The sequence below is a fragment of the Belonocnema kinseyi genome, chromosome 10 (assembly GCF_010883055.1).
Source record: "Belonocnema kinseyi isolate 2016_QV_RU_SX_M_011 chromosome 10, B_treatae_v1, whole genome shotgun sequence".
NCBI lineage: Eukaryota > Metazoa > Arthropoda > Insecta > Hymenoptera > Cynipidae > Belonocnema > Belonocnema kinseyi.
In genome coordinates this window covers 45153822-45167562 of record NC_046666.1, presented here as the reverse complement: position 1 = coordinate 45167562, position 13741 = coordinate 45153822, and the positions used below count along the sequence as shown (strand labels likewise).

General features: G+C 32.6%; 1 protein-coding gene across 1 annotated transcript; it reads left to right on the top strand.

Annotated features, from left to right (window-relative positions):
* Window positions 1-3965: 3965 nt before the first annotated feature.
* On the top strand, window positions 3966-4520 carry LOC117181103 (homeotic protein proboscipedia-like). Its single transcript, XM_033373671.1, has one exon. The coding sequence runs from the start codon at window positions 3966-3968 to the stop codon at window positions 4518-4520; it is 555 nt and encodes a 184-aa protein (XP_033229562.1).
* The last annotated feature ends 9221 nt before the right edge of the window (window positions 4521-13741 follow it).

Sequence of the window (13741 nt, the reverse complement as noted above, 5' to 3'; positions counted from 1 at the left end):
ATCGGGCGTTTATATTTGCTTAACTAGTAAGACTTTCCGATTGAAACAGTTTAATTTTTAACTTAAAAATCGGCCAATTTTAAAATTGTGAACTGATTCGGAATCGTCTCGTAAAATCAATTACTATTCAATTTTTCATTCTTAAAGTTACATTAAAACATAAAAATCATGAATTTATTTATATTTATAGCTGATCAACTATACATTTTTTCATCAAAAATCTTCGATTTCAAACGCTTCTAATTTTTATTTTGTGAAGACTTTAAAAATGCATTTTTAATCTTTAAAATTACAGGCTCGTTTAAATCGTGGATAAAATCTTCCGGTTTTTTTCTCAAGTTTTTTTTCCGAGTTATCAAAAATTTGTCATCGTCATTGAAAGTAAGAAATTGGAATTTTTGAATCTGAAATTTTTTTATTTGACGTAATCGGAGCTGAACTGCAAATTAAAGCATTCGAGTGAAGCTCTTTTTAATTGTAAGCTTTTAAAATTGAAGCTTAACAAACTTGTTTACTTCAAATTGGTGTATTTTTATTTTTGTTTATTTAAATTGTTTGTTGTTGTTGCAATTTTAAATTAGAAATTAATTTTCAATTTAAAATTAAATTACAATTCAAATATTTTTATTGAAACGTCCAATACTTTGAACCTATACTTTTTGTTTAAAAAATATAGATCCACGTTATCACTTTCAATTATCTAAATTTGATTGAATAAATCAAACTATGTAAATTTTCACAAATGTATCATTCGAAGCAATTTTATTTTAGATGCAATGCAAATTAAATGATCGCAAATTTCTGAAACAAAAAACTTTTTAAATTAAAAATTAAATTATCCATATTAAAATGTTCATAAATATTGAAATACTATTCTTTGTTTTTTCAATAAATTTTTTTTTAATAAAGCAGGTTAAAAATGGAATATTTTTAACGGAGACAATATTTCAATAGGATTTAAAGTTTAATAAAAAATTTTAATTATAAATTTATAATTATTTGAAGTGAAATTAAATGTAATGTCCCACTCTAAAATAAAAAAATATACTATATTTGGTTGAAAATTGAATTACTTTGTTTAAAATTCCACTTTTTTATTAAAGTCATATTTTTAGACGAAAATTTCACGTCTTGGCTAAAGTTAAACTATTTTGTTAAGAATTTATTTTTATTTCTTAAGCTTTATCATTTCAGTTAAAAATTTAACTATTCTATTGAAAAAAAAATATTCTTTTTGATTGAATAAATTATTTTTTCAGCTGAAATATTTTGTTAAAATTTGTCTTAAAGGTTTATCAATTTATTAAAATTTCATCTCTTCAGTTGCAAATTGAACTATTTTGTTGGAAGTTTTGCGTTTTTGGTAAAAAAAAATGGTTCTTTCGTTAAAAAAGTCACCCTATTTAGTTAAACTGGTTTGTAAATAATTCGTCTTCTATCAGCTTCAAAAATTCAATAATCTTGTTGAAAGTTGATGTATTTTGTTGAAAATACTCTCTTTTTGTACGTAGAACATTAATTTTCTTGATGGAAAATTTGGGTTTTTGTTGAAAATGTAACTATTTGGATACAAATACATCTTTCTGATTGCGAAATCAAATACTTAGTGCAAAATTGAATTACTTTGTTAAGATATCATTTTTAAAGATTTGCCTGTTTAGTTGAAAATTAATTTTTTGTTTACATTCGTTTTTCTTTTTGGTAAAAAATTAATATTTAATCTGAAAATTCAAATATTCTACCTTTAATTAGTTGGAAATGTATCCTTTATTAGTCAAAATTTCAACTATTTGATAGAAAGTTCATGTATTTTATTGAAATCTCATCAGTTTTGTTGGGAAATTGATATTTTTTACAGAAAATTAATTCTTTTAATTAAGAATTCTACCATTTGATTCAGAATTGGTCTTCTTCGAAAATTTTACTTTTCAGGTTGAAAAATCAACTATCTTCTAGAAAATTCGTATTTTTGGCTTGAAAATTTAACTTCTTTTTATTGAATTATAATCTTTTTTTTAAACTCGAGAATGTCCATTTTTTTCAATTAGAATATATCTTTGGAAGTGGAAAATTCAAAATTTTTGATAAAGTGATCTGTTTGGAAAGAAAATTGAACTATTTTGTCAAAAATTCGTCATTTTCTATTGAAAATTAATTTTTTATGTTAGAAAAGTCCTATATTCATTGGTTACAAATTAACTTTTTCTTCAAAATTCGACTATCTTAGAAAAAATTCGTCTTTATGACTTAAAAATTTATCTTTATTGTTAAAAATTCAACTGCCTTCGGAAAAATTCGCCTGTATAACTTGAACATTTAACTGTTTATTGAAAATTTCAACGACTTTGTTGAAAATTCATCTATTTCCTTGAAATTTTAACTACTTGGTAGTTAATACAGCTGTTTGGTGAAGAATTATTGATTTGTTCTTGTTTACAATTCGTCTTTTTGGTTTGAAAATCCATCTCTGCTGGTCCAAATTTTGTTTTCATTGACGATTCAAATATTTTCTTGAAAATGCATTATATTACGACTTGAAATCGTAGGAATTAAAAGTGTTTCATATTAAGCGTAATATGATATTTACGTTAATTTAATTTAAAAGAATTTATTCCCCTATTTTCGTGAAAAATCACCCTATTTCCCCTGTTTTTAAATAAATTTGGACTGAGTTCCTTTTCAGGGGAAGTGGGGGCATGATCTTCAACGGAATGACAAGAGGGAGGGGTAGTAAAAAATTGGTAAAGTATTTCACGAATAGCCCCTTATCAGCGTCTTTAGAATGACCCTTAAAATGAACTTCCTCTTCACAAAATAACAACCATCTGAATATGCTGAGGAAGTAATTCACTCCCCGCTCAAAAGTTCCTAAAGCCTGAAGAAAGTACACCAGTGGAGAATCACTTCTCTTTCAATAAACATATTCGATTCCGCAAATGGATTCTCAGCTTTTACCTCCAGCATTACAAAGTGTCCTATCCATGGGAGGAAGTAGGCTACCACTACAAGTTGTAGAAGTACCAGAACATCAGTACCTGAAACGCTTGAAACCTCGTGGCCGAGCACGTGACATTCCCCCTTCCCCCGGTACCAGAACCAGAATCCGCGCTGGCGCGTACCGCCCACAGTGCGCCAGCGTTCGAAGCCGCCCTTGGGTGCCTCGTGCTCGGCTGCACAAGAGTCGGTTGTATGCACTGCCGCAGTCCGGATCTCTAGCGAACCGAAAGCCCGTTCCCTCCGTCGAGCCCTCCGAGTTCATACCAGCCCGCCTTCGTAAAGAGGGTTGAGCTCACCGGGCCCGTTACCGTGTCGCCATTGGTCCGCACCCATGGTCACGTGATCCTCACAACAGAACCATTTCCTCCTGCTGGTGCCCCAAGAAAAGAGACACCAGTAACAACAGAGACACGCCACGGAGAACGTTGGAGAAGTGAAAAAGATCGTGTGGGATTTCGCCAACGTCCTCCACCTCTACCAACAATCCTCTACCTCCTCCAACTTCTCCACCACTTCCTCATCATCATTCTCCTTCATTTCGCGTACGCCGTTCACAGGGTTCCGGCCGATCGGAACAATAACAGTGCCTCGTTATCTGACGCCCAAGGTACCCCAAGGTACTCAGTGGTATCAAAAAGTGTCAGTTTGTGATGATTCCCGAGCATCTTCCCAAAACGTGGATCTTAACCCTTAGAAATGATGCTTTGATGCTGAAGAGTGAAAAGTGTCTTTAGAAACAAAAGTGTGTTCAAGTGTCTTTGGATTTAGTACTCAAAAGACCACAAACCTCAAGCGAAAACGTGTCGGTGTGAAAGTGATTGTGCTTTTTACAGAGATACCAGAGATTGATTGATACCTTGATAGCTTTTTACAGAGATACCAAAGATTGATACCTTGCTCTTTCAGATAAAAGCTCTACCCTAGTTTCGAAAAGAACTAGGGTAGAATTGAAATCCGGTTCAGGTTCCATGCGAGGAAAGCAGCAGCCACTTCATCAGGAAGAGAGCCATCAGCAGCCACACTTGAGTGGTCCAGAGTTGGGCCTACTTGAGGGCCTGATTGTTGAGAAGGAGTTAGGATCCGTGAAAACGAGGTCCCCGACACCCGTCCTGGCGAACGACGGAGGGGGTGGCTTCTGGCTGGCTCCGGTGGCCGCGGGGGCCGGGGCTGGTGCCGTTTTGCCCCCGCACGGGGCCCATCCCGTGATGGACCCAACCTGCGGCACCGCGGAGACCGGCTTCATCAACAGTCAACCCTCCATGGCCGAATTTATGACCGCTTTGCCCCAACTTTCGGGCGACGGAGCCCTTCAGCACTCGCCTGGAGCTGGGGGCCCCATGAGCCCGGGAACCCATCATCCTGGGTACCATACCATGATAGACCCCCACGGGGTCGCGGACCCTTCGGGAGTCAACGTACCGGAATACCCTTGGATGAAGGAGAAGAAGACTACGAGAAAGAACAATCAGCAAGGTAAGGGAACTGAAGACATTGCTTTTGAAGATAGGAAATCTAGTTCTTGAGTATGTTGTTGGACTCTTCTTTTTGAGGATCATTTATTTGGATTTGGATATGTTGACCTGATAAGTTAATACCAAGAAGTTAGTGAGAAAATATGGTGTCGTTAGGTCATTGAGGATATATTGACCCTCTTTTAATGAGTTCTCTAACAGACGCAATAGTGTTTTCGTTATTATAATTAAAGGATCCAATGGTCGAGGAAATAGGCGTTTAAAAAAAAAAAGTAATGTGCTTCGAAAGAGAAGAGGAAAAGATTGATGATATTCCAACACCCTCTTTATTTTGGAAATCTTGATCAATCAAACTTTCCCTCTTCCTTTCGGATCACTGTAAGTACTATTGTCTTCATTTTTTTTAAACTAAATTTCTACTGACACCATCCTTCTTCTTTACCTCGTTAGATTGCAAGAATTAACGATGTTCACTACGTACAATCAATTTTAAAGTTGCCTATCTTTGAAATGATTTATAAAATCGACAAAAATAGATCCAATATTAATTTCTGTAAATCTGGATATAGGCTTCTAACGAAACTTACGACAAAAAAATGCAGGTTTAATTTTTTTATTAAACAGCAGTTATTTCCAGGTTTCGTTTTTCCTTTCTATTTAGGAAAAAATTACAATTCTTATTTAATCCTAATGCTCAAGGCCTTATTTTATTCTTCGAAGGATTCTCTTAATTTCTTTTTGAGTGGCTTTAATTAGAAACACTAATTTAGAAATCGTACATTTATTATTGTTATAAACAATGATAATTTAAATTTTAATTAACACCACCCAAATAGAATTATAGAGAATTCTTCCAAGAATAAAATGAAGTCTTGATCATAAGGATTAAATACGAATTGCAACATTTCTCTAAAGAGAATGCCAAACTTAAAACTCTAAATGACTACTGTTAAATTAACAATTTTAATCTGAATTATTATTTTTAAAGTACACTTAGATACTTACGTCAAGATTTCCACAAATAAAAAATAGATCTATTTTTATCAATTTTATAAATCATTTTAAAGATTGACGACTTTTGAGATTGATTTTACGTAACATCCTTAAATCGCCAATGGCATTTAAAGAAAATTGGAATTTGTAAAAAATTAAGAATTCTTTTTCTTTTGAATTGCAGGAACCAAATCACTATGCAATTTAATTTAAAAAATGCCTGCCTAGTCTCTATCCCTTCTGTTTTTTTTTCAAATAGTTGTAGCTGCTATAGCTAAATTGTTAAAATTAATTTGTGATTTTACAATATTTTAAAGTACATATTAAAATTTCAGACTGCAAGCGCATATTGCAAAATATAATTGCAATAAATTTATTGTAAAATTACAGTATTAGTACTGCCATACTTAATTCTTGATTAATGTGTGATCAAACGGCAATAAAAATTGTATTTGGATGTCTTGACCATAGAGGTCCAGTCTTAAAATAACAGTTGAAAGGGAAATACTAAATAAAAACTGAAATTTTTAAGAAATATTGAAAGTTGAATTGAACTGTGATGTATTTTTTATAGGCCAAAATTAAAAGAAAAATTAAAAAGAATTAAGGAGGGATGCGGATATGAAATTTACATTTTGGTACAGGGATTTAAATGCTCCTACCCGAAGGACCCAATGAAAATAGAAGAAAAGGAGTAGGAATTAAATTTTTTAATATAAAAAATATAAAATAATCACTAAAGTGAAATTTGATAAAGTGTAGAGATTTTAAAATAAATTCAAAAGTTATGTATTTTCTAAAATCAAAAAGAAAGGGTATAAAAATTAACCCAGACCTGAAAAATATTTTTAATGGGATGTAGTTCTTAACATAAAAAGCGAAAAGTTTTAATAAGGATGGTCAAGTTGCAGTGTAATTCTTATAATCAATACAAAAATTAGGGTTAAAGTTTGAGGATTAGTTTGGGTTTAAAAAATTTCTTTTAGAGGGTATTAATTTGCTGCAGTCCACGAGGACAAAGGTAATTTTTAAATGGTTGATTTAGAATTTTAAAATTAAATTGAATGAAAAACGTATTATCTGAGAAAAAAAGAACGAATTGAGCCGGATTTTGTAAAGCATACAAGGATTTAGTCGCTGTATCATAAAGGAGGGAGCCAGATTGTCAATTACATTTTATAGTGATTTCATTACTGACATCTTTATTTAAAATGAAAATGGATAATAAATCAGGATGGACTTAAAAATGAAATTAAATGGGAGTTCAGATAAAACAATCCTAAAAAAAGATATAATACCTAAGAATAAAACAAGAAAAATTATATATTAAAATAAATAAAACGACGAAGAATTGATTAGTTAGCTCAATATTTTTTTTTATAATCTCAGATCGCAACAAATTTAGATTTCTTCATCAATAAGCCTTGGATAGATAATCCACCGCTATAAATAAAAATTTAGGTTATTTTTATATCAAGTAAATAAAGTTAGTCATTTTAACCGAGCAAACATTTTTTTAAAATTGTTTTTCTTGTCAAATCCGTAAAGATATGCATAAAAGGCATTTAAAACATCCATAAAAGAATTTTTTGAATTGATTGTGAATAAAAAACCTTGGGAATTGACTTGCGGCTAAGCATAAAATATACAATATTTATTTTAATATTCTATACTTTTTCCTTCTGCTAAAATTACAAGTAGAAGAAAATGTTTCTATTAAAAAAATTACAACCAATGTTCAGTTTTGTGAAGCTTTCTATTTTCTGAAAACGAAGAACATGTAAGACATTTATTTTATCAGATATACTTTTTCAAAATATCTCTGAATCTCCTCTTTGGAATTGGCAACATCAAATTCGAGTACTAATATTAATATATTAATCGTAAGAAAGTTCAAATAATGTATGATGCTGTAATGAATTCTGTCCGGTGAATTAAACTGACAAGTTTTAATTCAGGATTGAATTTCTTTTTAACTGAGTAACAGTTTTTGAAAACGGCTTTCTGATATGCAGACAGCCTACAAATGTAAAGATAAACATTTTTGTAATATAAAAATGTTTCAGGAAATAGAAGATTAATAAAATAATTCAATGTAAAATATTTTGTTCATCAAATTGTAGACATAATGAGGTTTATTTTCTTCAAATTTTCATCTGTCTATCTTATTCGATCGTTGGTTTCTTTTAACTTTTATTTATACAACTAAGTTTGAAAGAATTCAGAAATAAGGACTGAGGAGGATCAGAAAATATGATTAAAATTTAAAATCAAAATTAAACTTGAAACCTAGAACCCTATAGGTCTGTTTGATATCTTTAAACCCTCATCTTTACATTTTTCTTCCGGAATTGTACCAGCTAAAACTGTTTAAATAATTGATCAATAAGCAGTTGGTCAATTCTAATGAAATATCTCATATAGGATAATGTAAATTCGAAAGCGTAGATAGGACAATATAAAAATATAATTAAACCAGGATTATCTAAATCTAATTTTAGGGAATAAATTTTCGTACAAAATCGTACAATACCTCTCAAGAAACAAATTCTCCCCTCTTGAAAGAGTTTTCCCGTGGTCCGACACCCAATACAATAATTCCACTCAATGACCATCATTCAATAGACTTCAGGAAAGCACCATATGCAGTCCATCGCTCAGCCCGATTACCACGGTGGTTGTTAGGTCCTTTGTAAATTGATACGCTGCAATTTGTAGCCAAATGTTTGCAAATGCTTGGAAAAATGTGTGGTTTTCACAACTTATGCTTCCCAGATGCAGAAACTCGTATTAATGAAAGGAGTGATTTTAGACTGTCATTAGCCGTCGGAAGTCCAGACACCCCGTGGAGGGTGACAACCTGGTAGCGAGTAGTTAGAGCTCCTGTTGTAGCCACGCCAAGGACCATTGAATAGACTAACTAATGTTCTAAATGGTCGTCGAATTCATCAGGCCCCCTGCTGATCTACCAATGAATTCTCATGTTTATGTTACGAACATGTGACTCCTGATGTATCCCTGCCGGAATTTAAGGCGTGAAAAGGATTTTCCCAAGATTATGTTTACTTCCTTAAAGGAAATTGATGATGGTCGGTTTTAATGAGATGTTCAGTAATAATGTCTAAAGATGTTGGTTTGTCTAATTGATGTTGCAGTTCCGTCCCTTAGAAAAATATCAACACTATAAACACTATAAAGAACAATACAAACACTATAAGGAAAACTTTAGATAGTGTGCAATGAGATAAAGAAACCAGTGGTTTAGTTTCCTAGCTGTCTAAACATTTCTGAAGCATTTTGATCATTTGTGAAACAAGAAGACTATTCCTTGTACAAAACTTATGAATTAGAAGAGGTATCCTAAATGAAAGTATTAATATACACTTCCGTCGGACACTAGAGCAATTACTTTTTAGCAGCTGTTGGCATATGTTTATTTATTATGATTATTAACATAGAGGATTTTAAAGAACCGGATGAAATAGAATTAAATAGTAGGTTTGTCCTCTTCTTTAAATTTTCATCTCTTAGATTTCTTAATTTTCTATTATGCTCCATAAAATATTGTTCTATGCCTTAAAGAAAGTCAACATTTATTTCCAAATTCTTTTAATTGTCCTGAAGGTGTTCAAGGTTTTCTTAATCAAAAAATCTCTAAATCCTTTACTATCAAACATGTCCCCACTATCTTGTTGATCCTAAAAGAAAACAATCAGTATGTCTTAAATACAGGAACAATACTAAAGCAGAAAAGACTTCAGGTTTGTCTTCTCTGAACCTGTGTTCCTCTATCCATGATGAACTTATCCTACCTTAAAATAATTATCCAAGTGAAATCATTATCCTGAAAGAAATAATGAAACAAATTGAAATTAGCCACTACATACACTAAATGATAATCATGATATCCAACGAGAAGATCTTGTTTTATTATCCGAAGATGTAACGACGGTAAGCTACAGAAAAGACGTATTGGCTTGGGATCGTTTTCCGCCAACTTGTTGGCTATTGTCGGGCGATCGAGGACCCATAAATCTGCGGAGGCTAAGGCACGCGTTGGAGGCAGAGAATCGTATGTATACATGAGGATCAGGGGAAATGAAGGGTAGAGGAGTTTATGGGCCACAAGGGTCGCCATTCAACGGGACGCGACGACAACAGTGAACGGCTTCTCCGCGGTGCGACGACAATTTAACGGCGTACCAGTGTCGATGTTTGGTTCACTTGTACTCTCGTCTTCTCTATTATATATACATGAACGAAGCTGTACGAGAGACGAGGGAAGATTAAGTGTTTGGCACGAAGGTTAACCAGGCACTGGCCAGCGGTAACACGCGGAATCATCTGTAAATTGAGCGCCGGACTACGGGAGCGTCGGGACGGCCATAATTCACACAGCCTGCCGCGCCAAATGCAAGAGGTGGAGGTACATCGTTGGTATCCCTGGTGTCCCTTATCATCAACCGCTGACCACTGCCTGGCCATCCCCGTGATTTGCGACCCAAAAGGATGAATGCTTTCATAGTGTGTTTTCTAAAGTTAACCGAGGATTATCATAATTTAAATTTGTGGTTTGATGTAGGTGATAGTTTAATGCTGATTATCCTATTGGTTTAGGTCAGTTTGAGAAGTGATTTTGAAAAGTTTGACTGTAAGTTTAGATTATTGAAATCTGTAGCCACAGTTATATTGATACTGAAGTTCCTGTAGATCTGGATTTTTATATCCGTTAGTGGCGTGCAGTCTTTGCAGAAAACTTGTTGTCCTCAAACTGCAGTAGCCGGATATCTGTTGCGGGTTTTATAAGCTTCTAAAATGGAAGATGCATCATTCAGAATTATTGAAGTTCAGAAATTGTTATCTAAAATGTAGACAGTTCGGTTTCTTTAACACTTGTTCTCGTTGTTCATTGTCCTCATCTGCTAATCATCCCCATGATTTTCTTCCCACCCATGAATCCTTTCATAAAGTAACCTAAAGTTAGGGAAGTAGTATCATAAAATTTGTCATTCTGATGCCAGAAGTAGGTGAAGGCTGGATCTCAATAGTTTACTTTATTTGAGTTTATATAGTTTTGAGTTTTATAGGTAATAACTAGTCAGTGGAGTGCTATTGGAACATGCTATTGTTCTTAGTAATATTACCTTCTTTCTTGTTTCCAATTAGGTCACACTGTAATGATAAATAACAAACAAAAATGCATTCAGTTTTAACAGTTTTTAATCCTACATAGTTCTCTCAAATCCCCCAATTTAATCTTCAATTTGCAACAATGTCTCAAAGTGATTTAAACTTGAAGAAGTTTGTCCTTGGACAATTAGTGCCAAAAGGCTTTACTCACATCGCTAACTGAGGCCTCGCGTACTCGGGTCTCTCCCTGCACGTATTAAATTCCAATCTGTTACATCGACGTGCCCACGATCGAGGTGTGCCGTCGCTGGGAAGTATAGGGGAACGTCGTTGATTAGTCGAGTTATTTGCCAGGAGGCTCACAGCCGATGTCTATACTTGACGGTAATTCTTGGCAGGCCTAGCAAAAACATGATTCCGCGAGTGTTTTTCCGACGCCTTGTTCCGGGTGTCTCATCAGTCACGAGAGCCACGAGAGAGACCCAGAGACATGAGAGAGACACTCTCTCTCCAGGATGCCGATGTGTCAATTAATCCCTGCATCCCTCGGGATAGGAGCAACCTAGCTGGCCTCGTTATCTTTCTACCCTGTACCCCTCAACAGCCCTCCTGTTTTTAGTCGCTTATCCTTCGCCCTAACCCTCTACTCTAAGAGTCTAACAATCCCTCTCTTTCTCAGGGACATTACCCTTCTCACGTTTTCTAGGCTCGTAGAAACCAGCAACGACACCCTTCCGTCTTACTTCTTCAACGCGAGAGCTTCCCTAAATTAATCTCAAGACGTAATGACAGTACGTACTTTGCGGTATCCGACAATCCACTAATGGTTTATGGGTCTGTTATTGTCAAAGAGTTAGAGACGTATTTATTAGATGAAATGGATATCAAATTTCAGTGGCTTAGTTGAAAACTTTCGTACGGAATGAGTAATTAATTATATATTAAGAGAGATTTTCTTTGGATTGTTCTATTTTTTATCTTAACTTCTTACTATCTTCAGCGGCATATCTTGAACTACATTGTTCTCTACAACTCTATCTAGTTAGTTTTGATGAGTACATTTAAAATTATTTTGTAGTAATTTTTGTTTTCAAGAAGAATTAGCTTCAATTATTTTACTGATTTCATGCAGAATTTAAGTTAATTCAAGTGATATTACATTAAATTCAGTATATTTCAAAAAATTGAATGGGACTGAAAGTACAGGAAGGCGATTGCACCTATTTTTTTACTAAATCGATCTGAACTCATCAGAAAGTACATAAGATGAAAAATTGGTTTTGAAAACTTTTGTGGATTTGATGCTTTAGCAATATTAGACCATTCTTTCCAATCAAATTTCAGAGGCTCTGTTGACTCATAATAAAAAATTTTAATTCAACCAAATTAAGGGGTGAATACTTAAATCAAGTGGATCTGTAAATTTTATTTATATTTCATTTTCGCTATTATTTCTAGAAAATTGATGGAAATATTTGTAATTTTTGAGCTTAGAAGGAACGTATCTGAAAAGCAGTTTCATTATTAATTCTGAATCGAACATTTCACATTTCTTTTGCAAAATTAGCTGGAAAATATCTAAATATTTTATTGTATTCAAACAATATCAAAACAAACAAATGTAAAAATTAAATTTTATTTCTTACCTCAATTTAACACACAAAGAACTTTAAACCATCTCGAACAGGATCAGACTGAAATAAAAGCATACATAATAGGGTTCTAAATATTAAAATCTTCTTCCTATTTTTAATTATTAAGTCCCGGATTTCAAATAAGGGAAAATTTAAACCATTGATATAGAAAAATGTAAAGAAAGCATGCTTTTTTTCTCTCAATTTCATATTTCAAAAGCTTTAATTTAAAGTATCTCTACAGAAAAATGGAGTAAAAGAAAAGCGTCCAGAATAGTGGTCTAAATAAGCAACTGTTCATCATTTATTTTATTTTCAAATAAACAATGGAAAAAATGGAAAAACGTAACATTAAAATTTTTATTTATCTTAATTCTACATTCCAAAAGCCCTAATTTAAACTATTCTATAGGTATTTCATAGGTGTCTAAATAATTAAATTTTTTCTAATTTTTCTTCTTTTTTTATCTCTTTTAACTACTAACATAAAAAATAAATCTGTAGCCCACAATTTATTTTTGATCTAATTTAGGAATGCGCAGAGCTTCAATTTAAGCCATTCCTGAAGAAAAACGGACTAAAAGAAAAGCTTCCAGTATTGGAAATATATTTTCCCTAAGTTTAACCAGGGTCTTTAAACAAAATAGATGAAATTTCCATTAAAAAAAATTAACTTGAAACAATTAGGTCAATTTTCCAGCAAATACTGTCATTTTCTAAGGAATTATTGAATTTTCAAGATAACAACGACTTTTGTACAAAGCAGTTGTTATTTTAACCAAAAGGGCAATGTTTTAAACAAGACGATTAATTTTTCGTCTAAAAAATACGAATTCTCATAAAAAAATGTGAATTTTCGATACGGAAAAGGCAAAATTTCAACTAAATACTTCTATTTTGAACTAGAATAAAAATTTTTGACTAAAAATGAAATTGTTTATTTTTAATTTAGAAAATAAATTTTAAACGACAAGCTAATTACATTCTCAATCAAATATTAAAATTTTCTATTGAATTACTGAATTTTAAAGCTAAAAAATGTTTTCTGTATACAGATTCCCACCAGAATACGTGAATTTTTAACAAAAAGAAAGATACATTTTTAACTAAATTGTAACATTTTTGAGTAGAAAAAAAATACTTGACCAAAAATGAAATACTTAAATTTTCAGTTTCATTAATTGAGCTTTAACATAAAATTATTAGTATTTTTAACAAAATAGTAAAAGTTTCAATAAAAGTGTTGAATTTTCAAGCCAAAAACGACATTCCTACAAAAGGTCTGACTTTTTAACTAAAGTGATAATTTAAACCGATGTATTATTTTTATAATGTATATGAAATTGGAGGGTGTCCAAAAAGGTCTCTTAAAGTCGCAGGCTTAATTTGACCTTGAAGGTCACTCTAAGGTCATAAAAACTTATACAAGTTCCGAACACCTCTGAGAGCAGCAGCTTTTCGAATAATTTCATGTTAATCGGAGTTATTTGTTTCAGCAGTGACATTTAAGTTTTA

Excerpts from the sequence above, each read along its gene's own strand:
- LOC117181103 (XM_033373671.1), top strand. The coding sequence starts at position 3,966 with ATGCGAGGAAAGCAGCAGCCACTTCATCAGGAAGAGAGCCATCAGCAG.